A 26,163-nucleotide genomic window follows, 5' to 3' on the forward strand; every position below is an offset into this window, starting at 1 on the left:
TTTCATGGATAATTTGTTTGGAAATGTGCTTGTCATGAAAATAACCCAACACAATGCAAATAATGTATAAATATATTTATGCAAAATATAAAATTCCTTTTTTTTTCTTTCGATTTTTTGGTGAAATGTTACCTGGACATATTTTCATGAGATTTACCCACAAAACATTTTAAGTTCTGTGGTCAGAAGACATACTGTGACAGGGACAGTTTGTGTGTGTTTGTGAGTTTTGAGTGTGTGTGTGAGGCCTGGTAAACCCTACATTATGAGGACAAAATTATCCCACAGAGATGGCAATATCTGAAATCCTTGTCCTTGTTGAGACATTTTTTGGTCCCCATGAGGAAAACAGCTAATAAATTGTGTGTGTGTGTGTGTGTGTGTGTGTTTTGGAGTTGTTATCTCTCACCGTGGTGGGCTCCTGCCCGGCTGGACAGAGTGGACACACACACCCGTCCTCCCACTGACACTTCGCCGCTAATGTCCCCCATAACTCCAGCAGCTACAGAGAGACACAATCGCAAACAATCAGTGTTAAAAACACACAAACAAACTTACCTGTGAGAATCAAACCAGAACTAACTGTTGCAAGAATATGAGTATTACAAAGCAGGTAAAATACAGGATTAGTAAAGTGTAGTTTGAGGCAAGACAGTACAGGTGAATAGGGTAAATATTAACAGATATCACCATACTTACACCAGTTGATTACTCACAGGACCTACTATATATGTTTTGTAATACACATTTACATATGCAAATAATCTGATTAAATAAACACAAATTTGCATACATTTCCAGAACATAAATTTGAACATTAGCCAGATCCATTTTTTTTTTCCCATATTAGTTAAAGGTTTCTACAGAGATGGTAATCTCTTTTTATTACTCTATAAATAAGAAAATACAGTCAACAACCAGAAAGAAAAAAAAGTTATATAAATCAGTCGAATGGTACTGTATATGAACAAACCCATCTGTAAAAAACTTCTGAATATAAATAGGAATAAATCTGTAAAGTGTGGTGTATGTAAAGTTGCTGAAGTGAAGATTTCTGGTTCAGCGAGAAAAAAAAAACTCATATCTTTTAAAGATATGTATTTGTAAGTTAAATCTACAGATGCAAATAGATATAGTGTAATAAAACAAACACTTCAATGTGTATGTAGGATGTTTTATTTCCACTAGTTTGAAAGAAAAAATGTAATGGAAGCGAAATAGTCCAAAATCTCAAAATTGCCCAGTGCATGAAAAACACTGGGTTTGCCAGTAGTGAATTGTCTTGTTGTGGTATAGTATAGTGTAGCCATTTATAGTAAACTGTAGTACAGAATGGGATGTTCTTTATTGGCTACATTGCAGGTTCTCTGTGCAGTGAAGGGAGGAACATTCAGAGAAGTGTGAGAAGAGACAAAGTGTTCTGAGAGAAACCTCACTTTAATAGTCCTCATTCATCATCACTGTCAACTTAAGCACACTGCAGTAATCACACACACACACACACACACACACACACACACACACACACACACACACACACACACACACACACACACACACACACACACACACACACACACACACACACACACACACACACACACACACACACACAGCGTCACATTAATGATCATACTTACAATCAGACAGACAGGGGCAGAGCAGTAAAGGTGGTTCTTCATCTTCTTCAAAATATTCTTCTATATTCATGTAATCTGAAAAAAAACACATGACGGGAACTCAATGACACACGCAGCAAATATAGAATCATCAGCGTCAGCAGAAACCACCAAAACCTCACAATGCGGGGACAGGTAAACAGCACTTAGGCTCTCTTGTGATGGACACATAATGGGTTTGTATGCGTACAGAAGTGATCTATAAGCTAAAGCGGGATATAAATAGTCAGCTAAACTAAAGCAGGACTGTGGTTTGGGGCAGCACTGCTTTTCTTGGCCTATTTTTGGATCAAATATGCTCAGTCAGGCCAGAAACTACTTACTGGATCTACTGGAGCAAAAGAGAAAAAATTATTCTCTGATGAGAAGGTCATGTAGACACACTGAACTATATCATCACTGTTTTTAGATCACTCAAAAAGGCTAAACTCTCATACAAACATCAAGATCTAGACCAGACCATGAAATGCCAGCGGTGGTTCTCAGACCCTCCTCTCCTTAAATGACATTAACTGGAAATCAAATGGAGACTTTAGCTGAAGTCCCTTGCATCTCTGTTTCAAAGAAAAATAACAATAATCTCTCATGTCTTCTCTAGAGTTTAAAAAGAGATCTCAACAAGGTCTCAAAATGTGCTCAAGACCAAGCTGTTCTCCACACTCATTTCATTTCATTCATATATGTACTGTAAGAAAAATATCTGTTAAAAAAAACAGAAAAGGCACTGGTTATTTTCTTGCAGTACATTATTAAGTTATTAAGTTTATGGACATTTCATTTACATAATTCAAAATATGTGTAAAAGATCTGTGAAAAATCAATATAACACAGTACATTGAGCCCTGCTTTTTACAAACAGTGCAAAGACATTAAAAACAAGACAAATGTACATGAAAAGCTAAATTGTGCAAGATAAGACATTCTTTTCTACAAATTTGATGTAAAGAAAAGCAACAAAAGAACAAAAAAACAATAAAATAAGTAAATAAAATAAATAATAAAATATAAAATAAAAATGTACTAAATCTCTATATTATTTTATTTAACTTATTTAAACTTTATGAAAAATTTAAACAACCATTTAAACATTGCTAAAATCATCTTCATCATCCAGTTCCGAAGCAGATGCATAAAAGATAAATAACTAAATAAAAGTACAATTTATAACACAACCAAACACCTCTGCTGCTTTGATCTCGTTGCCATGACAACAAATACAGAGTGACAGACACACTTACCCCAGAGTGTCTCTGTGCTCTGTTACCCTAGTAACAGCTGAGGATGCTCTGCTCACTGTCCCACTGTACCTGTCTGCATAACGCTGTCATTCCTTATACTGCCACTCAAAACCACGGCTCCTCCCACCACCCGGAAGAGGCCCCGCCTCCGTTACATAATCCTCCAATCACATGAGTTTACTGATGACACTGTGGTGGAGAGGTTTTTTTCTAAGTAAATGTTTTCTAAACCCAAGTGAAGAATATAAAACATGAATGAATAAAAACAGAATAACTGAGCTCAGGCAGCACGTGTCCGTCTGCAAGCTTTGACATTTTGGTCCATTCTGGTCTGTGCTGCCACTGATTTTAGCACATGAATGCTGCAAATGTTCGATACTGATTTATACACTAACGGTGAAAATGATTATGCAAAGAAGACCACGGCACTCCTATCAACTAATCAGGTTTTAGGGATGGGGAAAAGGATACAACTGAACTGAATTGAATCCACACTGAACTAACTTGAGCTAAATAATAATACTATTGTCTTTTTAGAGCTATATTACAGCAGAATTTGAATTTGTTTAATATTTGATTAAAGACAGGGTTGGTGATTTGTTCCAGAATTGTTTTTTGTTATGCTGGTTGAAAGTCTCTTCACATTCTGATAGCAATCACTAATTGGTAAGTGGTCTAAATGTATTTATATATATATTGTATATCGTCTGTGGAAGGCGTAGGACCATAAAAAGTTCGTCCAATCATTGCATTCGGTCCGCCTATGTATTATAGGCGTTCCTATCAGCCTATGTATTTCCATACCTCCGCGCACCAGCTCATGCAGACGTCACAACAGTCACCTTTTACAGTTCCTCCTGAGCCAAAACAACAAGCCTATGCTGCGTTCACGCCATTAATACTATAATTTGGAAGAGATGGAAACCTGTGACGTTATATACTGAGCAGTTCGTGACTCAAATTTAGTTTCGAGTTTCAAAGCAACACTATCAACGCCGAAATTAGTCTGCTGCAGTCAGGTGGTACAGGTCAGAGTTGTTTATGTTCATTATTATTGTAATGTTATGTGCTTTGAGACATGAGGTAGTTTAACGCCATCTCTCGTGGCGCTTTTGTTTTCTCCCTGCTGTGCGCTTCATGTGTTTTGAAGGAGGTGTGGCTTTGGATATGCTCTGAAGGGAGGGTGGGATCTTATGCTTTCAAAGCTCTACGAAAATTGCCTACCCTACCTTTAAGTTTGCATCGTTGATTCTGTTATTTTCCTGTTTATGAAGGAATTATTTTCCTGTGAAGCTGTTCTGGCTGCGTCCGAAATCGCATACTATCTTGAGGTACTTATTTTGAATAATAAATTATTCACAACCGCTAAAAAAGTACGTTCTATATAGTGTGAGTGTGTGTAGTATGAATGTAATATGGACGTACAACATCGTACACACGTACAAAGTGTCGGATGCACACTTCAGAATCTCAAAGTAGTAGGACATCCGGGTACTTTTTGCCTACTCTTTTATGAGTACTATAAATTCGGACATACTTTTTTATGTCACCTCCTGTTTTTCGCCAACTATATAGTAGGGAAGTATGCAATTTTCGATGCAGCCAATCTGAATTGTATAAAGCACAATATAAATAAAAATTACTTGACTAAAATTAGGGTCTGTAAATCATTATTTTCAGCCAATAAATTCCCTCAAATTCTTTCCAATTAAGTAAAGAAAATATCAATTCAGTGTTGGATCAAAGTAGCTTTTTCAGTGAAGGAAAAGTCAATTGGCATCCGGAATCACCTTATATTGGTTTGGAGAACAACTTGTCACATTCTTGCAAAATAAAAGTAGTCTCATCCACATCCGGTGGGGAAAGCTTAAATCAAGACTAGTTAAACTTATACTTAAAAAAAAAAAAATCCCCAATGTTTCAAAGTGCAAATAAATGAATGAATGAATGTAACAAACAAATGAGTTTACAATTTTGGAAACAAGCATTCAGTCGCCCTTCTTGATGACAGGGCTTTTTGGGAGAAATGTTCAAAGAATGAATGTACCCCCACCACTTCCTCCGCCCCGGCCGCCCACCCACAAACCACCACACAGAAATGGCTTTCCTTCAAACTTCAAGATCAGCTGCCAGTCAGAAGTGCCTCGTGCATGCTTAAATTTAGCTCTTTCATTAAAAAGCAATAAAGTCCCAGCGAACAGTAATTACAGTTCTTGCAGCTCTATCTCCATACTGTCCGGTTCCCCGTTCCGTGGCTTTGGAAGCGCATGAAAAACGGCATAACGTAAATAAAACAACAACAAACATAACACAATCACCTAGAATTATCCATTTTAGGATCTGTCATCTTACAAATTGGAAACGATGAAGGAGTTGCCCTGGATTGACTTTTGGAAGCGTGGCGTTTTGCAGCTCAAGTCCTGCCAGCATGTCGCTTCAGGATCTAGAACGGAATCAAGCCATTATACAAGACAAAGCCAGAGTCCCGGTATAAGAGTAGGGCTTTACTCTACAGCCAAACCTTCAGACTAGAAACCACAGTCTAGCCATCGCTTGATTGATACATTCTTGTTAAGCTTTCAGAAGTATTGATTCGCTACAACAGAATAAACAGAGACAGGTATCAAATGCAATTCAAAGTACATCATTTTTGCTGACTAATAACCTCAACCACAAAAGAAACACACCACAAGTATCTAATATCACCCAAGATATGAATCAGTAATGATGCTGCTGATCACACTACAGTAGGCCTCGAGAGAAAAGTGGGACAGTTTCGTTTGGCTTAGTAAAAAACTCTTAAGTCTCAGCTGAGCTTTTAGATATCTTTAACTGTACAATAATGGTATTGCTCGTCTGTAGTTACTATGTTCTTATGCATTTGCTAAGATGTTCTGAGTGGTTTTTAGTGAGTTGCTAGGTTATTTACTAGCCCAAGTCAAACGAGCTCAGTCTAAATATGGCTTGGGTCCCTCCTTTATTGTAAGTCTATGGGATTTTTTTTAAATTGTTTTATCATCCACCAGGTTAACATTAGCCTTAGGGCTCGTTCTTGCTTTGAAAAAAAGTTAAACCCCGTTTTTATAACGGTGTGTCATGACTCATGCGCGAGAAGCTGCAAAAGACGCAAGCACAACGGTTATACACGTCCGTCTAGCGCGTTTACATAGAAAAACATAGGAAAAGTAGTGCATTGGAATGGAAAAACACTTTCTGTGTGAAAGGCCCCTTAGAAATGACTACCCTTTTCAACAAACTGCACAATTTGAGGTATCATTCGTGTCTGTAGGATTAATTTTTATATATAGGTAGGGATAGTTTACCCAAAAAAGGACAATTCTGTCATCACTCACCCTCATATTGGTTCAACCCTGTATTGTTTCCTATCTTTTGCAGAACACAAAAGATGATATCTGAAAAATCCAGGACACCAAGTCAATGGCCAAAAAACACAGAGAAAAAATATATTCTTTTGTGTTCAACAGAAGAAAAGTCATAGGCCTACAGGTTTAAAATAACAAGAGGGTGAGTAAATGATGACAATTTTCATTTCTTTTTTTAAATATGCCCTTATGTACACCTTTCAAAAGTTTGGGATCTGTAAAAGTTTTAATGTTTTTGAAAGAAGTCCCTTATGGAAAAAACAGTAATATAAGCAACTGTTTTCTATTTGATCATATTTTAAAATATTCCTGTAATGGGAAAGCTGTATTTTTAGCACTCATTATCACATGATCCTTCAGAAATCTTTCTAATATGCTGATTTGAAACATTTCTTATTATCATTGTTAAAACTATTGTGTCGCTGCTTATTTTTGTGGAAACCGTGATACACGGTTCTATGAGTGGCAAGTTGAAATTTACATTGTATAAAACACTTTCGATTAATTTAATGCTTTTTATAGTATTAAAAAATCTTAATAGTGTAGCAACAGTACTGACACACGCTTTAGGAAACATTTTAGGAAACACAAAAATATAAACATTTATAAAGGAATTCAAAGCCACGTGAGTTTAGCTTGTAACTCCTGTCAGTAAGTTTCGGTGCTGCTGACATGTGCCATACAACCACGTGTCACTTCCTGTTCGCACTCTGAAAGTTCAACACGCTTGTCTTTCTTCAAATACCCACCAGCCTGATGATGCTGACAAATATAGCCTAAGATTTTAATAGCCAGACAACTTTCCATTTTCCTACCCTCATTTTCAATCCCTCCCTTTCTCTATTCCTTCAAATGAACTGACCACCGTTTGCTTTCAGCTGCTAACAGCATGTTATGTTGTACGTCCTGCATGTTTCAAGATACGTGCCAACCACGTTCTGCGGCCACCGGCCAGTAACCACAACAATCCCTCTGTCACCAGGGGTGAGGAACGTTATGCAACAAGAGGGACACCATCACACCGAATAAAAACCACTTCAGACAATGGGATGAAAAGGGAGTTTCTGCTCATAAAGCTGTTTTGGGCTTCATTTTATGTTGCTTGTGAACATCTAGAGCTTTGATATATTGAGCAGAGTAAAGCAAGGGATTACGATCCATGTGCATTATTCTACTGTGGTTTTCATGCTGAATCGTGAATCGAATTGATTCACCATTAACACTGAAGCTATAAGGGAGCCATTCATTGGTTGAATCCTCTGGGAAACTGTAAACACTGTGACAATATCAAAACATCACTCTTTTTGTTTGAGGATCTCGATCTGCCAACATCGAAAATAATTTGGACAGGACTATCTGTTCGTCACACCAATGGAAGACAAAAAATGTGTTCTGGTTCTGGAAACCTGTATGAAAACAGTCATTATTTTTGTAATTTCTTTTGGTGATGCTGGTGCCATATAGCACTATTGCCAAAATGTATTCTTTTGTTTCCCTGTGCAGAAAACATGAAAACAATACAATTAGATTCCCTGCAAACCAAGCATATTGTTTTAACATAACATTTTTAAGCAAAATGTTTTTGAATCTGCAGAATTGGCATCATGGGGCGGAACTGTTTGTCAAAAACCAGTAAGAATGATTTAACATTTACTAATAGTTTTTAAACAGTGTTAAAGAGATTGCAGTGGTAAATGAAGTGTTTTGTTGCTTGTTTGGAACAGATCTCCTGTTCTTGTTGTGGACCGTTTGCTGTTAAAAGACGAGGTCACTGATGCACAAACATAATTATGGGCCATGTGCATCATTCTACTGTGGTTTCTACTGAGAAAAACAGAGGAAAACCAATTATTCTCTGAGATGAAACATCTGCCTGTTCAAAATAAGGCCCTTGATGTCATACCTAAATAACAGTTGCCAACGATCATTCTGGACAAATACCTACAAAACGGCTATTATCTACTCCCATGCACACGAGATTTGACTATTCATAACCGCTATAGATAGCATCACGATAGCTGTTTTCACCATTAAATACATGATTGTGTCATAAGTATTAGATTGTGTCTATATTTAGCTTTGTTTGTTGTTTACTCAGTGTTGGGAGAGCTACAATTTAGATTTTTGACAATGAAGCTACCCATATAAGCAATACACTGAAGCAACTTAAGGGCTCAATAACTATAAGAATATGATGGCAAAGTTATGCAATGAATGTAAAATGCAGCACAGGGACTCGAACAAATTGATGCACAAGAAAAAAGTAACTTGTTACTGGAAAAGTACAATGCATGTACTTCTACTATCGTTTACTGTAGTAAACACAAGCTGGTGGCAACCGTGTTGATACTGATAATGTAAATCGACACAGTGAGAAAGAACGTCATCAGTGTAGGATTCCACTCGTTTGATTGACAGGCTGACATCACTACCTGTAAGGGACTTTGGAACAGACTCAATGTCTATTTGCATATTATCACAGTGTTCATCTACAATAGAAAAAGACAAGGAAATCGTTTAATATTCCTATTTCAAGGAAACTTAAACAAGGAAGAAGTAAATCTTAAGATGCTTGATTAGGAAAACACTTCTAACATTGCACACAATAACATATCTGAGATCATTCTGGCAAAGAAATATTGATGAAAACTAAAAACTGAGATTCTTACAGCTTGATCTGGAAAAAAAAGAGCGATATGGTATTACTGTACAAAGCAAACAGCCAAACCCTTGTGAAAAGGAAGTAATCTCACTTATTTTTCATGGGTTTGGCTGTTTGCATTGTATTGAATGAGCAAACTTGCATATATTAATATTAATGAAATAAAAGTCCACTTAAGTGTACTTAGAGTAAGTTTGTGACTTTTTAACAGTATAAAAGTATACTTTTGTAACAATAAAATAAAATGAGAAAAAACGTTGTAGTAATGTCAAATGAAGTACATTTTAAATAATGTTTTAATAATCTTTTGCTGTGCTTTGAAATGCACTTATTTTGATGTAAAGCACATGATTTTAACTGTAGTACTGAGCTGAACTGTAGTAAATTAATGTTTAAAATCATTACAAATTAGTCATTGTTACAAATATTTAAATACATAACATAAGTTTCAAGAGAAATTACATTGAACTTTATTTTATCATAAATGTTTGTCAGTACATTTGACAGTACACTTTGACCATATTTCAAAAACAATAGAAGCAATGATGAAATTACATATATGTATTTAAGTCAAAAAGCTCTCAATTTCAACTAATTGTATTTCATTTTCATTTAATAGCAAATACCATGCAATTAAGTGTCCAAAAACAATACATTCAATATATTTTTTTCAAGTACTATTATTTTCCTAATCTTTTTAAAAGACTTGATCTACTCTTCTTAGTTAACTTATCTTTCACAAGGGAACGCCTTCTGGAAAACAAGAAGAAAAAGGAGAAACCCGAAGGGAAACAAGTTTATTTCACCAGTTTTGAAATTAAATAGCAGGGAAACACTTCCTTAATGAATGTGTGGAACAATTCCTGTTCCTAAAAGAGGAATTCCACCTCATCGGTCCTGTAAAACAGGAATGTTAAATGCACCCATATGCCAGAGAAGAGACAATTCTTATGGAATATATTCGTTAACAAAAGAGGCACATGTGCAGTGTGTCTTAGTTAACTCTTCCAATGATGCCAAATGTCTAGAATAAGGAAGGTCACAACCTTTGCCTTAAGATGGGTCGGTCACCCAACTCTGCTGGCTGCGTCTTGTTCTCTGAATCTGTAATTAGCCTCTGCTGCAGGAATGTCACATTACCCACGCTGCCCAGTGCTAATTAATGGATGCCGGCCTTTCGGAGGGTGCAGGCCAGGGTCATGTGGCCCAGCATCGGATGGAGGGGGTACTTCCATTCACATATCTGCCTGTGCCCTATAATGACACCCTGAAAAGGTCCAAATGTGGCCCCGGCACCAAGTGCTGTATCATCACATCCTGAATAGCAACACTTTCCCTTTGTGTTGGTCTTTGTGGCCACAGCTAGTGTAAAAGCTAACATTCCTGTAGCTCAACATGGTGAGCGGAGTGATTCCAAGATCCTAGGTTTAATTCCCAGTGAACACACATGCTAAAATATACACCTTAAACATCACTCACATCGGTGTGCTAGTTATGACTGATTCATGAATTGTTCTTTTAAAAGTCAAATATTTTTAATGAATGGGTTGAACTGGTTCACTAAACCAGTCTAAATGATTCATTCATGAATCGGTAAGAGTTCTTGAGTCACCAACCCCCTGGCCTGAGTCTAGAATGATTTGTTCACAAATCAAACTGAATCGCTATGAGCAGATCTCAAATCAACAACCCACTGACTCATTGAACCATTCACAAGTCAGACTGGGTGCTTCTACTCAAACTGATGTGTCCTCGTTTCCTTGTTCCTCCGTCTTCCAGCCTGTGAGCCGGAAACCGATCGTACTCAGCCATCTTGAAGGCCATCTCAATTCTCTAACTGCACCGCATGGAGGCGAGGAATTAGGAGTGAGGAAGCTTCCAGAGGAGTCATGAGCGAGAATAGGGGGTGGAGCAAAGAGGAAATGAGGATACACAAATAAGAAATGAGAAGCACCCACTGAATCGCTCAAGCAGTTCTTAAGCCAACAACTCACTGACTTACTGAGCCAAGAATGATTCATTCACAAATCCGACTGAATAATTCAGAGCAGTGCTGCGTTTACTTCCCTTAACATCCCCCAGGGGAATCTCCGCTTCCATTTTGAAGTGCATTCAACTTCGTCTAGTGGGGCCTCGACCCCTCGATTTTGACTGAGGGAGCTGTACTCAATACACTTCAGGCAGATCCATAGACCACAATGCAACACGATTGTGACATCACAGGTCAGAGGTCACTCTTCGACCAGAACTAGACTCGTGTACGGCCGTTACCAGAAGCCCGTGATTATAGTTTATAAATGTATAAATATGGATATTTTTCATACAAAATGGCAAATGTTTGAGCTATTTTAAATGAAAGCAACTTGCACTGGAATATCTTAAAATATGTCAGTGCCATTGTTTTGTCTCAAGATGCACACCAGTAATATTTCTTTTTCTTTTTCTAAGGCACACTTAAATGCCCTAATCGAACTAAGGCCTAAACCTGGCTTAATCTAAGCCCTGTCTGTGAAACCCTGCCCTGCCCTGTCATAGTTTCTTGTATTGTAATTTTTGTGTAATTTTCTCCAACAGCCCAATCATATACAGGCCTATAGAATGGTGTGTAAAACAAATTCATGAGAAAAAAACTGTAAATAATGAATCAGCTCCATAGCGGATTGCCAGTTATCAAGGGCTTAGGCTAGGCGTTCCATTTAAACCTATTTCAAGAATTCCGCAAGTAGTGGGCACTCGTAAGCAATGACGTACATTCGAGTGAATGAGACAGAGGGAAGTTAGCGAGGGAAGGCCATGAAAAAACTGACTTAGACACAACCCACTAGGCTAACTCACTGAACCAAGAATGCTTTGTTCACAAACCTGACTGAATCACTTATCGAGCAGTTCTTGAATCAAAAACTCACTGGCTCATTGAACCAAGATTTATTCATTCACAAGTCAGACTGAACTGCTCAAAGGGTTTCTTGAGTCAACAACTCACTGAAGTAAAAATTTTAAAAAACCTTTTCATCCAAGAGATGCAAATACATTTTTAGTACTCTTTAAGGTAAATGCAAATTATATATAGATTCTGAATGAATTTATGTAATTTATGAGCGACATCAAATTGAAGTGGTACACATGATATTACCAAAAACACTCTTATTGATACAATTAAAAACATAATAAATGGTAATATGTACGTGTCTACACAAGAGTTTTGGAACGCTTTAGAGCCTGTAAAAGCCATTAAAGAACATTAATTTTACCATTAATTACATTAAATGTCTCCTGTACGTAACATAGAGACTATTCTCTTCAATGTTTACTCATATTACTCAATGTATCACAGTAGTAGTGCTCGCAAAGTCAGCAGAACCCACGGGGACACAGTAAATCCCTGCTGATCTGAGGTTCAGAGCGGTCGGTGCGCCAGCAGCGCCCAAACCACATAGAGGTCAACGCGGACACGCCAGCCAACGCAGGTAGATGTCTGCACGACAGGGAGGGAAAAGTATACAGTAAATTTGGTTCGTTTCTGGTGAAACGATCCACCAACAAAAATAATGAAGCTTTAATTAAGCCATTGATTCCTGCATCCAGCCATGTAGGGTTTGGGTTCTTCCCAGACGTTTGCTTCATAATTTCAGAGGAGCGTGCCCAATGTCAAAGCTGCCAACCAAACTCCCACTTCAAAACTCTGAATTGGTGCTGTCGTTCCAGTACGGGTCAAGAAAGGAGCATAGGCAATTACAGATAACAGTCCTAGCAAGGTTCTTGTTTGGACTGCAGAGTCACACTAGCAGAATCAGGATGGTCAAATGAACTCTATCAAAACAAAAGTATGCAAGCATGGGAAAAATGCACGGACAGCTATGCAAACACATGAACATAAGTCTTGTTAATCTGGAAACATCCTGGCACTGAATCACAGTATATGCCAAATTTATCACACATCCCCGATCATGATTTTTCATGGCCGATTCTGTTTTTTGTTTTAACAAGAAAATTGGCCAATTTTTTTCTTCGTTTTTAAAGCAAATTTAATGTTTATTTGCTCTATTAAGGAAAACTGCCATTAAACAAAATCCACCCCCGGTTTCACAGACAAGGCTTAAGCCTAGTCCCAGGCTAGCTGTTTGAGCTGTTTAAACTGAACTAGGGCTGTAACGATTCCTCGATTAAAGTCGAGTACTCGATTTAAAAAAATCCTCGATTGCAATTTACCCGTGTCGAGTAACCGGCAAAATACCGGAAGTGGCGCATTCCACAGACGAGAGTCCATGAACCGCATTACACAGTTTTCTAAGGCTACGCGATATATTTAACTGTTTACAATCATGATATTGTGAAATCACAAAGGCTAAGATTAAGTTAAATAAATATATGCGCTGTTTTTTTTCTCCCACAGAGAAGCATGACGGTTGAATTATTTACATGCGTGCAGATTGTGTTAAAAGTAGGCCTACCTCAGCTCCGTTCACAGTAAACGCTGCTCCACACGTATACTCAGTCTCTGCATGTGCTGTTTGTTTAAGTTTCCAATAATGTGCATTTGGGAACGCAAAACCCCGGACGCGTGTTTCATAGTAACTTACTGTCATCATTTATATGCGTGGAGCGTCTCGGGTTTCTCAAACTCCATCTTTGCATGCTGTGAGTTTGTGTGGCTTATAACGTTCATCTGCACGCAGTCTGCGCCGTTTCACAAGATTTGTAACGCAGCTCATTTATAAATCTTCGCCAACACAGGAGAATACATAAGTATGTCTCTGAATATATTAAGAAATATATTCGCAATCGCATATATTCTCATGTGCGAATTGTTGTTCATCGCGATTTCAAAATAAAAGTTTAACCCTTGCACTGCTTGCATGTTTTGACGTGCACATGTTCTTTTCAAGAAATTACGGCAGCTGTTGCATTTCTATCGTACAGAAGTGACCAAATATGAAAGATTAAATTGACATTTGAATTAAATGTTATGTTTATTAGTTATCATATATTTTATATGGTGTATTTTAACAGCGTTGTTCAATAAAACCCATATGATTACTTTGATACTTTATTTGAACCAATAATTATTGCTTGTTATTGTTATTTGGGTAACACTACAATAAGGCTCATTTGTTAACATTAATGTATTAATCAACATGAACTAACAATGAACAATAGCTACATCTGTAACTAACATTTGTTCATACAAATAAAGCTGTTCATTGTTTGTTCATGTTAGTTCATTACATTAATGTTAACAAATACAACCATTAATTTTAATTATGTATTAGCAAATGTTGAAATTAACATGAACTAAGATTAATAAATGCTGTAGAAATAAATATTGTTCATTCTGAGTAACTAATGAACCATATTGTAAAGTGTTACCTATTTGTCTTTAAGTAATTTTAAAGGCTGTTGTTCACTTGGATCTATTTTTATTACCACAATTTTTTATCCGATTACTCGATTAATCGATGGAATAATCCGTAGAATACTCGATTACTAAAATAATCGATAGCTACAGCCCTAAACTGAACGCAACTTGCACTGGCATATCTAAAAACATGTCAGTGCCATTGTTTTGTCAAAATATCTACCCAGATATGCAAACCAGTAATGTTTTTTTTTCTTCTAATAATTGAATATGAATGTGAATAAAAGCCTAAATTAAATCTGTTCATCATATAAAGTGTCACTTCAGATAATTTGGACTAAACCACTCAATTCACATGGATTAGTTTCACAATCTCTTTATGAACTTTCTGAAGCGACAAAGTTGTAGTTGCGTATAGCTGTCAATGGAGAGACAGAAATTGCTCAGATTTTATTAAAAATATCTTCATTTGTGTTCCGAAGATAAACAAAAGTCTTACAGGTTTGGAATGACATGAGTGTAGGCTAATTAATGACAAAATTTTCATTTTTGGTTGAACTAACCCTTTAAGGCTGAAATCTAAGATCAGATGTGCCAAATATATTACATATGTATAATAGTATATGTACAATGCCATTAAAACACCGGCTGTATTAGAGCCATGCATTTAATCACACTGCTTTATTAGCCTTAAAGTTACTAAAGCATTTGCGTGCCTCATAAAGCAGGTAATGCTGAACACGCCAAGTGCATTTAGTTGAAACGTGAGAATAAAATGTTCGTAAGAGTGTTTGAGGAAAAAAGATGTAGAACTACAAAGAGATTTCAATTACATCCAGGCTCTGTGCCAATGCTGCGATTCACTTTAATATTCATGGAGGGTTTACAAAAGATGTTAATTATAACGACAAGGGTGGCGCCTTGTAACTTAAACTTTTTTTTTTAAATAGGATTTTTTGGGATATATCCAACATGTTCCTATAGGCTGACACATGAGTTGTGCAGTGTTTTATAACCCAGCATTTTTGTTTATAGTGCAGACTATAAATTATGCATGCAGCACAAACATGTGTTTCCAGCTGGTATAAACCGCAGCTGGTGCAGTGTGTGCCAAAGTCTGTTGCCAGAAGAGGTGTGTGTGTGTGTGTGTGTGTGTGTGTGTGTGTGTGTGTGTGTGTGTGTGTGTGTGTGTGTGTGTGTGTGTGTGTAGCTGCCCAGTGGGCGACACGTTATGATGAGATGTATTTAAACATGCTCGCCGCTTTGTTTCAGTTAACCAAGTTCACTAGAAAAGAGCTGAACAATTTGTGATCCCTGAATGATTTAAACAGCTGAAGTGGATGACACTATCACAGGAGGTAAATTATGGCAATACATTATTGTGTTATGCTTCGTTTCATAAAACAAATAAATGCTGTTCCTCTTTCTACTCTCATACATCAGATTCTATGGACATTGTAGCAGGTATGAGATGTTTAAAGACCACCATAAATACTGAAGGTAAGTTCACAACATACAGTAAAACACAATGTTCCTGGCTGCAATGTCAATGTCGTTTTGGTGCATAATATTAAATTGCTTTCATTTGTTTTCAAATGCATCTGCAATTATAATCACATATAAATACGTTCACATAATGAATTTTATAACAAATATTAATTATAATATTTAACAGATCAGTACTTACAACAATATACCTTAGCCTACCATGGTAAACTAGTTCGACCAAAATACCTAGTGACTAACTTACAGTACAGCTAATGCTAGTGCTGCTGCTGTAAAACCACAATAAATGATCAGATCTGTTAAGTATTATAAAGCTTAATGTTAGAATTTTTTTTTTTTTTTTTGGTGTTAGGCTACTGATTAAAGTTATTATAAAGTGTTACCAAGTCTTAGCGTTGTAACGTTAGACATTTTAAAATCATATTTAGTGCATCTGACAATGAGTAATCCAGATAATAATAAAAAGTAATAACACGTTTGAAGCACTTTTACAGTTAACAGTTAATATTTAAATAGAAAGACACTGTTTTGCAGACCTTGAAGTGAACGAGCGCAGTAAGAGCATCACGAAACACTAGCAAACTGAACACAACACATTCTATTGTCTTCAATGCGGAACGATATATCAGCAAAACTTGTCGTATCTTAAACTCTAAAAACACCAACATGATACAGTAGCACAGCTCAGTACAGTATATCACTCATCTGAGTATGAAGTAGGCTATACAATACAGGACACACAACCGAATTCATAAGTTAGCCTTCTAAAAATACCCCGGCAGAAATGCCGCATCCGCACTGCAACTGTCCCCATCCGTTAATAAACTATTATACGCACAATGAATAAAGTTTGTATCTTACCTGTTTTACTGAATTCATAAGTGTCCTATAATCATCATATGCAGAATGTGTAATCTATAATTACACAAAGAGAGAGAGAGAGAGAGACAGAACCGCAGAGATGAGAAGAGGGATCCAACATTTGAACCAAGTGACGGAGAAGATCGGAGAGAAACACGTCACACACTGTCTGTGTGTAATATGATCTGCACCTCCCTCTCCCTCTCTCTCTCTCTCTCTCTCTCTCTCTCTCTCTCTCTCTCTCTCTACTCAGATAGGCCTACATAATATGCGAATGTATTTTGAACAAAGTTCAATTAATTTAAAAGGGTAGCCTATTAACCTTGCTAAAGTGGCCATTTCATTAGAATATCGAACCATGTATCGAATAAATGTTGATAGTGAAATTACATTCATTTAGCATGTTTCCTCAAGTAAAATATTGAAGTAAAGAAGGGGAAAATTTTTCTCTTTTTGTGACATTTGTGACAAAAAGCAAACATATCTCCTTATATTTCATCTAAATATTGTATACATAACTCTGCTCTTTTGGTTTTGCGTGTTTCTGTGTCTCCAGCATGTGCTCATGGAATGCACTCACGCTGCAGGGCAATTTAATAGAATCTCACATTATTAGTTTGTCATTCCAGATGAGTCCCTCTGCTGTACAATGAACCATAAGAAGAAGAAGAAGAAGAAGAAGAAGAAAACAAGCAAATCTAGCATTGGAAATTTTGTTTACTAGCAATTTTATTTAGCAATCTGAATCAAATGTAGAAGCAGCGACCCAATCATGCCACCAAAATGTTATGTGAGCAGCCATCCAATGAATTGGATATTAATAATAACCCTTAAATGCAAGAATGTTTCACCAATCATTATTACATATTCAGGTCTTTAGAGACCCGGACCAATAATGGATCTCTGTCGCAATAGGCCTCATTTAAACCTCCTGATATTAGAGTATAGGCCTACAGAAGAATAAAATAAAGCACATTTTGATACCTTTTGGAGCTTGGAAGGGTTCAATTTGAGTAGATGTTTTATACCATCATCACTGTTCTCATAAGAGCTCATTTCCCAGTACATTCAGCATCCGGCTCATATTAGCGATCTCAAACATATTCTCAAAACTAACATTTTCAACATCTTCAAAATCAGTATTTTGATCGCTGACAGCTTCTTCACCAGATCCACCATCAAGTGACAGTGAGACTAGATTGCGTTGCTCTGCATTAAATCGCTGAGCCATTTCAAGTTTTGCAGCTGATACTTCCTATTCTTTTGTTTTCTGCCTGCGTAAGTATGAGTGAAATTTCACTTCATCATTGTGTAACAGACACTGCCACCTTGTGGAAAAAACGTGAATTACACTTATTCAGTCATTAAAGATTCAATTATTTTTGTGCAGAAAAAAAATTTACTTGCACTGTTACACACATCGGGTCATTAGCGACCCTATTCAATTTTTTTACAAAAAAATTATGGGAAAACAGGCTTTTTTTTCTTTTCTTTTTTACAAATAATTTTATTCTTTTTTCTTTTTATATAGTTAATAATTAATTGATTGAGGAATACCTAGAAGGTTGATGTCTAACTTAAAAAAATTAATGAGGAGGAGGGTAGAGAATGACATCACGGGCCACTGAAGACCTGATGGTATGCATTTACGATTTTAACACTAATGTATGGAATGAATGTATAAAGTACATAAGAACACCTGTCTTTAAAGTGTAACTGCACATTTGATTAAATTGACACAACATTTGTAATTAGCTTTCAGGTTCAAACCATAACCAGTTAAAACAAACAGCAAAAGTATGTTATATTTGATATTTTTCAGCTTCTATTCAATAATAATCAACCATAACTGGTAACACTTTATATCGATGGTCCACTTTAGACACTCTATAAGTAACTTTGCAACAACATGTCAACTCATTAAAGTATTAGACTACCTGCGTAATACTAACACTATTTTGATGGTCCCACAACAGACATTTTACAGACTTACTTTGCATGTCAGCTAACTTAACAGTCTACTAATGCTCTAATAAGAGTTAGTTGACATGTATTTGCAAAGTTACTTATGGTTAGTAGTAGAATGTCTAAAGCAAACTATCGAAATAAAGTGTTACTGTAATTCTTAACTACTTCAAATGCAAAACATCAAAGCAGACAATGTGAACCATTCAAAAGAACAGCCTGTTTAATTGAATAAACAAGATGGCAAAGACAGTGAATCCGTTCAGTACAATAACCCTAAAAATATAACTGGATAAAAGCATCAGTTTGTGTGTGTGTGTGTGTGTGTGTGTGTGTGTGTGTGTGTGTGTGTGTGTGTGTGTGTGTGTGCGTGCATGTTTTCATTATCTTACACAGTCCCATAATTGTCTATATGGCCCTAACTGTGGTGTTCCTCCTCGCTGGTAAATAAAGTGCATGATTGTTCAACTCTTTTGTGTGCATTTAGTTTAATTGATGCTTCTGTAGAAACCTTAAAAATGCTCTAAATCTTTAATTAAATGTTTCTTCACTGTTACTCTGTAACCTGAGAGAGAGAGAGGGGGAGGAAGAGAGAAAGTTAATGTATTCTGCATCATTCTTTGGTTTCTTATACGCCAACTGCACTGAATTGTGGGTCAGAATAAAACCAGATCTCTCACACAAACCATGAACTGCATTATCAGGCACTGAATGTTCATTGCGTGACATTATAAAGCTTTCTTTGTTCTCTCGCACAACTAGTTTGCAGTGAGATGACGTGAATTGGTCTTGTGTATTTCATTCAGTTGGTGTCAATGTTGGACAGTCATTCAGAACACTGTGCTGATGACACACCAGCAACACAAGCGCTGATTTAGTAAGATAAAAAAAAGAAAAGAAATTAATACTTTTATTCAGCAAGGCTCGATTAAATTGATCAAAAGTGACAGTAAAGACATTTATAATGTGACAACAGATTTCTGATTCAAATAAACTGTTCTTTTGAACTTTCTATTTCTCAAAGAATTCTGAAAAAAATCACGGTGTCTACAGAAATATGAAGCAGCACAATTGTTTTCAACATTGATATTAATAATAAGTGTTTCTTGAGCAGCAGATCAGCATGATTTCTGAAGGATCATGTGACACTGAAGACTGGAGTAATGAATAATAATGAGTAATACAAATATATTGTAATAATTATTTCACAGTATTACTGTTTTACTGTTATACTACTGATTTTAACAGTAGTGTATATAAAAATATTAAAAGCATGAAATGTCCTTACCCTCCTTAAAATGGTGATTTAGGCCTATCTCTCCTCAGTGAGATCTCTCCTCTCCTCCTTCTAGGCTTATCCAACAATTAAAAATCATACAATGTAATTTTCGGTTGAATTCACAATTCAAATCTAAGTGATGATTTACAGTTGAATCATATTTTACTTTTACTACTCACTGCTTTTATTAATCACATAAGGAAATGATTAACAAAAGCAATGAGTGTGAATCATAATCTAATGTTCAATGGATTTACACACCAATATAACAACACGGAAGACAAACATTAAAATGATCTTGCTATTTTAATCACCACACGTGTAATATTTAGCTGTGTCCTACATTTTTGTGAGCAATCCTGTAACTGCATAATAATGGAATTTCATAAAAATATGACACCCCGGAAACAAAAGTTACCCAAGTTATTCTTAGAAAAATAGTCGATGAATCGTACAGATGTGAGATGGACAGGTTGAACATTTTAGTATTATTAATATAAAAAAAAAATTTATTCGGTTCCAACACATCTCATCTTTTGGCACAGAAGATTTTCTTCTCATTTCATCTCTTTAAAACCTGATCTTTTCAAAAAAGTGTTTTGTTTCCTTTCCCAAGAAGGTGCCAGTTCACAATCATTGAAAACTTCCTGACATTGACTCATACGAGTCTGATGATAGGGATCATGTGTGAGCATGTTTGTAAATGAGTTAACCGAAGCCTCGAGATTCTGGCATCAGTGAAATGTTTAATTACAAAGAAACCCACAGTGACATCATAGGACAACGGTGTGAAAAAAAAGAAAAAAAAGCATGACAAGTTACAAGGACCGGCTTTTCTTTTCTTCTTTTAAAATACTGTAATAGTTTTAATTTAAATGAGACGGCACATGCCAAATGAGGAAAAGAAATAGACAAAAATACTTATAAAAATATGCCATTAGATTCATATGAACAATCGTGGACCGTGAGAGCACTATGTACAGAGAAAGGCAATATATACAATAAACATTGATGACGTCTTTAACTAGAAAGGGCTGAGAGGGTCACTTACAACAGTAAGACTCGACGATCATCACTGATTGATTTAGATATTTGATTAAAACTTTAAAATGCAGACTCAGTTTATGAAAATATGATTCTCTGAGGATCTTCGTGACGATTTCTACCTGCGAGCATTCATACCTTACCCAGATCAATCAATAAAACAAACTAGTGAAATGTTCCCATGCGTGATGCAGTCTGGGAAAAGTCTGACTTCACATCCTTCGGCACATTTTGGATGCGGGTGAGCGAGTGTTTGGGTGTGTTTGTGTCTGACTCTGTTCTTTCCAGGCAAACTAAGGCAGCTGAAATTGCTCATTTAACAGGAAGTGGACCCACCTGATGGCGGGCGGCGCAGGCAGAGCGGTTTAGCAGTTAATTGTCTCTTATAAGCAGCCACATGCAGTTGAAGGGCTGTAACCCGTCTGACTTCATTCTACGCGTCATAATCTACACACATGCACACTCATAAAACAAGCACAGAGTTTATCTATCGACTCCAAACTCTATTCGTCAAATCAAGGCTGTCTTTAGCAACAACACAATTCCCTTTCCTGAATTACCATGATGATGAAAACGACCACTGGAATTACAAAGCAAATAAACTATGTTTTTACATCATTTTTATGACAGTCACATTTCCCCCAAATTCCAATTACCATAATGCAAAAAAAACCCTCAATATTGTAATTTTAAAATACATACTATAGTATTTGTTGTACTAAGTTGAATTTGAAATAATTGCCTTAAAAATAATGCAAATGATTTACAGTAAATTGAATGAGATTATTATTATTATTTTAATTTAAAACATTTGGGGGAAATGTGACTAATTGTGATTTAAATAACACAATGCAAAAAGAAAATCTGAAATGGTCCTGAAGATGGGCTTCATTTTCTTTATGCAGAATTATTATTTTATTTCTTTTTGATTTTAGGGTGAAATATGACCTGGATGTTTTGTCACTCAAATAAGGTTTCAAAAAAATTGAATCAATCTCTCTCACAAACTCACTGACCCAACTTGAGTTGAGCGTCAAAATCTTTCAGTAGAGAAAATGCCAGACTACCTTATTTATAAATTAAGTGCTATAAAAAAAGACTCAACTAAAAATGAAAAAACATAAATACTGTACAAAAGGATTTTATGTCACAATACCTATAAATGGAATGTCATTGCTGCTCTTTTACATAATATAGTGAAGGTCTTATTTTTTTTATACATAAGATTGATTTTATAACCAAAAGAATAAAGTGATAATGTGTAATATCTCTGACTGTGAGTTTGTTGATTATTGGAGTAGTAAAGTGTGTGAGTGTGTGTGTGTGTGTGTGTGTGTGTGTGTGGTATAGCAGTTTGTAGGTACTCTAGCCTTATATTGCACATTGGTTACGTAAGATTAACTCTCATCTCGTTCCGATGAGAGGTTTAACAAAAACATCTTCATTCTCGATTCAAATCACAGTCTGTTGAGACCAGTAGTTGACCATAAAAGTGTGCGGACTGTCCTCTAACAAAGTGAAGGATGAAAAAACTCGTCTTTCCCCTCGGTATGTCCATCCACACATTACCCACAATCCTTCCTGCCTCGTGCGATGCGTTCAAACCCGCTCTCTATCCAACAACCGAACAATTCTGTCTATTCCTTTTTTACTTCACCTGTTCCTTCTCTGATTATCTTCTCTGCTATGGTTTTTACAATCACTTTTTCTTCTCTGTCCGCTTTTAAAGCTGCGTCTAAAGTTTCAACACAACATTCAAAAGCGCTCACAGGAAACACCACATGGCAAGCGAGATCAAAATTTCACACCAAGAAACAAAATGACACGTAACACAACGTAACGGAAAACAAACACCCCATTTGTTGACGTGTTACACGCTTGTACACAATGCATCAGAGGACAGGAAGGGGCGGGGTTTCGGGGGGAAGTGCGTGGGCCAGTCCAGCGGCTTGGTTTGTGGGGGGGGCGGGGCTTCCATTACACGCGCCACAGCAGTAAGTGGTTGGTGCTGTCGTCCCGCCCCACCGTCTCGCTGCTATTGGTCAGTCTAAAGTCTTCATAGCCGTCGCCGCCGCTGATGACCAGCAGGTTGGATTTGACGGGCAGGAGGGTGGAAGCGCGCCGTCGGGCTGAGTCTCGTCTCTGCAGGCCTCCGCTGCTGCTCTCAGAGTTCACTGTAAGAAAAGTCAATAAAACACACATATTCATTCATCATTTGATGCTATGTTAACATCCGTCTTGGATGCATCCGTTTACAAGTACTAGTCAAACCAGGCAAGTTTAAAACACTCAAAACTCAATGGTTGATTGACAGGTAAGTATGCTGTCCTTTTTTGTTGTACGGGATGCATTAAGACCCATTAGCGTTTATACTTCAAATGTGATGGTTTGAGTGATGTTTTTTTTATCTCTGACCAGTTGAGATGGATGTGAATAGCAGGTGTAATTAGGTTCATGATTATCGCAGTCTACATGTTAAAAATGAAAAGTGGGAACAGTCAACACTGCAACTTTAGAAAAAGAAAGTTCTGCATTTCAATAAATCAAGCAAATTGTCTAACATGTGTGTTTTAGCTAGTTTGTTATTTGAGCGAAATAAAATAAAATAAAATAAAATAAAATAAAATAAAATAAAATAAAATAAAATAAAATAAAATAAAATAAAATAAAATAAAATAAAATAAAATAAAATAAAATAAAATAAAATAAAATATTTAATACGACAATTTTGCAGGGCCGTAATTGCGTGTTTTATGAATACCATGACATTCCTAAAAAAATAAATAATAATAATAAAAAACAATTATAAACAAACAAACAAACAAACAAACAAACAAATAAATATATATATATATATATATATATATATATATATTAAATTATTTATTGAATTATTATTAACCATATTTTTGGGTTTAATGAATACCATAACATTTATAAAATAAAATAAATATCTATCTTAAAATATTGATTTAATTACCATTATCATAATCATGTGTTTGTGTTTTATGAATGGGGAAACACTCCAACAATCTTGCAATTGGTGGTTCCCCAATTTTGGTCCACGCACTTCATTTGGACAATTTTTAAGGTGCTATGAGTTCCTGGCTTTCCTCCATAACATTAATAAAATTAAAATATATTATTATTGTTAAGTATGTCATATCATTAGTATTATTGTTCTTATGTATATCATATGGCAGTATAATATGGTCAATTTTTTTAATATACTGCTCAAAAAAACAAAAAACATTATGGACACCAACTAGAACAGCTTAAGTCACTGAACTCTTAACACTCTGAATTTCAGGTTGTAGCTTAATAACATATAAAAACACAAAACGGATCAATGTCTCTGTATTGCTGTAATGCAGTTTTGTTGCCAGATCCTCTGTCAATATTACCCAGACTGCAATAGGCTGTGAGAAACAAACCTGATTCTGACGTCGGTGGGAAGTTGACGTCAAAGCCCTCGGGCAGCTCTATGCACGTGAGGAAGCGGACGTGTCCCGTGTGGCCATGAGCGGAGCCCATGGGGAGGAGGGGGGCACGCAGAGTGCCCGGCCCAGTGCTGGAGGACACTGGCGGGATAGCCAGAGTCAGGACCACCCCTGCACTGGTGCCAATCCACAGCAGGTCCTTACATGCCAGAAGAGCGGTGATCCGCAAACAGGCTGCTTTGTGCTGCCGGATAATGGCATCAGACCCTAAAAGAAAGGGCTTTATTTTATTCTGTAAAGTATAATACATTCAGCTCTTAAAGAAAACATTCTACTAACTACGAGGAACTTTGCAACTACGTCAACTAACTCTCATTGAGTATTAGTAGACTTAGGTTAGGGTTAGTAGAATAAGTTGACATATATTTGCATAGTCAGTAGAATGTCTGTTGAGGAGCATCAAAATAAAGTATTAGCAGATATTAATCAGACAGTTTACTAATACTATAATGAATGCTAAGTAGTTGCAAAGTTACTTATAGTTAGTAGAATGTCTAAAGCAGACTATCGAAATAAAGTATTACTGATTTTCCCCCCTTGTTTTAACATGCAGCAGGTGAAAATCATGAATAAATGCACACTTAACAATACCTGCAAGCATCTTGTGCACGGCTGGTGCCACGTCGACCTCCGTGAGGCTCTCGTATGAGGAAGCGTGGTACAGTCGCACATGAGCACTGCCCTGTAAAGCGATCCATACGCCTTTGCCGTAGCTCACCATACTGGTCACACAGCGCCCGCTGTCCTGACCCACTTGGAACGAGTGCTGAAGAAGAAATTAAAATATATGAGACAGAAAGTGAAAATTGCAAAAGGTGATGGTCACTCTTTAGCTTAGAGTCCAACTAACCATTAGCTATGACTTTTTTCTCAATAAACTCCTAATTACTGTTTATTGAGAGTTAGTAAGGTAGTTGTTAAGTTTAGATATTGGGTAGGATTAAGGGATGTAGAATCTGGTCCTGTAGAATAACGCATTAATATGTGCTTTATAAGTATTAATAAACAGCCAATATCCTAGTGATATGCATGCTAATAAGCAACTAGTTAATAGTAAGAATTGGACCCTAAACTAAAGTGTTAGCTAAATGTTTAATCTGCTAATGTCAATAGTCAAGTCAAATTTATTTATAAAGTGCTTTTTGCAAGACAGATTGTTTCAAAGTTGATTCACATAAAAAAAAAAAATAAATACAGGAAAATAACAGTTAATGTTGTAAAATTAATCAGTAATGAAACAAATTAAATTTAAGGTGTAAAGCAGCTCTTAAAGGACAAGTTCGGTATTTTACACTTAAAGCCCTGTTTTCAGATCGTTTCTGATGAAATACAATGGTTAAGATTGAAATTTGGACAAATGCTGCTGGCCCGAGAATTTTCGGTTTCTGTGGTAGCACCGCAAAAACCGCTGCAAAAGATGCTTTCCAACAGGTTTTATCGTAGTTTTTCATCCAATACAAGTCAATGGAGTTGGACAAAAACTACGATAAAACCTGTTGGAAAGCATCTTTTGCAGCGGTTTTTGTGTGAGCATATCAGTGAACACCCCTGACCACTCGGTGAGTTTCACGTCTTTGTAAACGAAAGTTTAATGCGTTTTAGGAAGGATTATTCCAGTGCACCTATGCAACCATTGTGGAGGTGGGGGGGTGCTACCACAGAAACCGAAAATTCTCGGGCCAGCAGCATT

The 26,163-nt window shown here is 36.5% G+C and overlaps 2 protein-coding genes and 1 long non-coding RNA gene across 4 annotated transcripts in view; 1 reads left to right on the forward strand and 2 right to left on the reverse strand.

Moving 5' to 3' along the window:
• relt (RELT TNF receptor) overlaps window positions 1-16,837 on the reverse strand; it is a 34,796-nt gene extending 17,959 nt beyond the window's left edge. The window contains exons 1-3 of the mRNA XM_082183052.1: window positions 16,686-16,837; window positions 1,641-1,715; window positions 410-502 (exon numbers count right to left, since the gene is read on the reverse strand). Coding sequence (XP_082039178.1) covers window positions 410-502; window positions 1,641-1,682 — 135 coding nt within the window. The 5' untranslated portion in view covers window positions 1,683-1,715; window positions 16,686-16,837. The remainder of the gene's footprint in view (window positions 1-409; window positions 503-1,640; window positions 1,716-16,685) is intronic.
• On the forward strand, window positions 9,562-16,678 carry LOC309508578. Its single transcript, XR_014209568.1, has 3 exons — window positions 9,562-13,090; window positions 14,469-15,676; window positions 15,762-16,678. It is a non-coding gene; the product is annotated as an uncharacterized lncRNA (long non-coding RNA).
• Window positions 16,838-20,655: 3,818 nt separating the features above from the next.
• arhgef17 (Rho guanine nucleotide exchange factor (GEF) 17) overlaps window positions 20,656-26,163 on the reverse strand; it is an 88,169-nt gene continuing 82,661 nt past the window's right edge. For both annotated transcript variants that reach the window (XM_082182831.1, XM_082182830.1), the window contains exons 19-21: window positions 25,065-25,239; window positions 24,408-24,680; window positions 20,656-23,147 (exon numbers count right to left, since the gene is read on the reverse strand). In XM_082182831.1, the coding sequence (XP_082038957.1) occupies window positions 22,951-23,147; window positions 24,408-24,680; window positions 25,065-25,239 (645 nt within the window). In that variant the 3' untranslated portion in view covers window positions 20,656-22,950. The remainder of the gene's footprint in view (window positions 23,148-24,407; window positions 24,681-25,064; window positions 25,240-26,163) is intronic.

Source organism: Leuciscus leuciscus, assembly GCF_965113295.1.
Source record: "Leuciscus leuciscus genome assembly, chromosome: 10".
Taxonomy (NCBI): domain Eukaryota; kingdom Metazoa; phylum Chordata; class Actinopteri; order Cypriniformes; family Leuciscidae; genus Leuciscus; species Leuciscus leuciscus.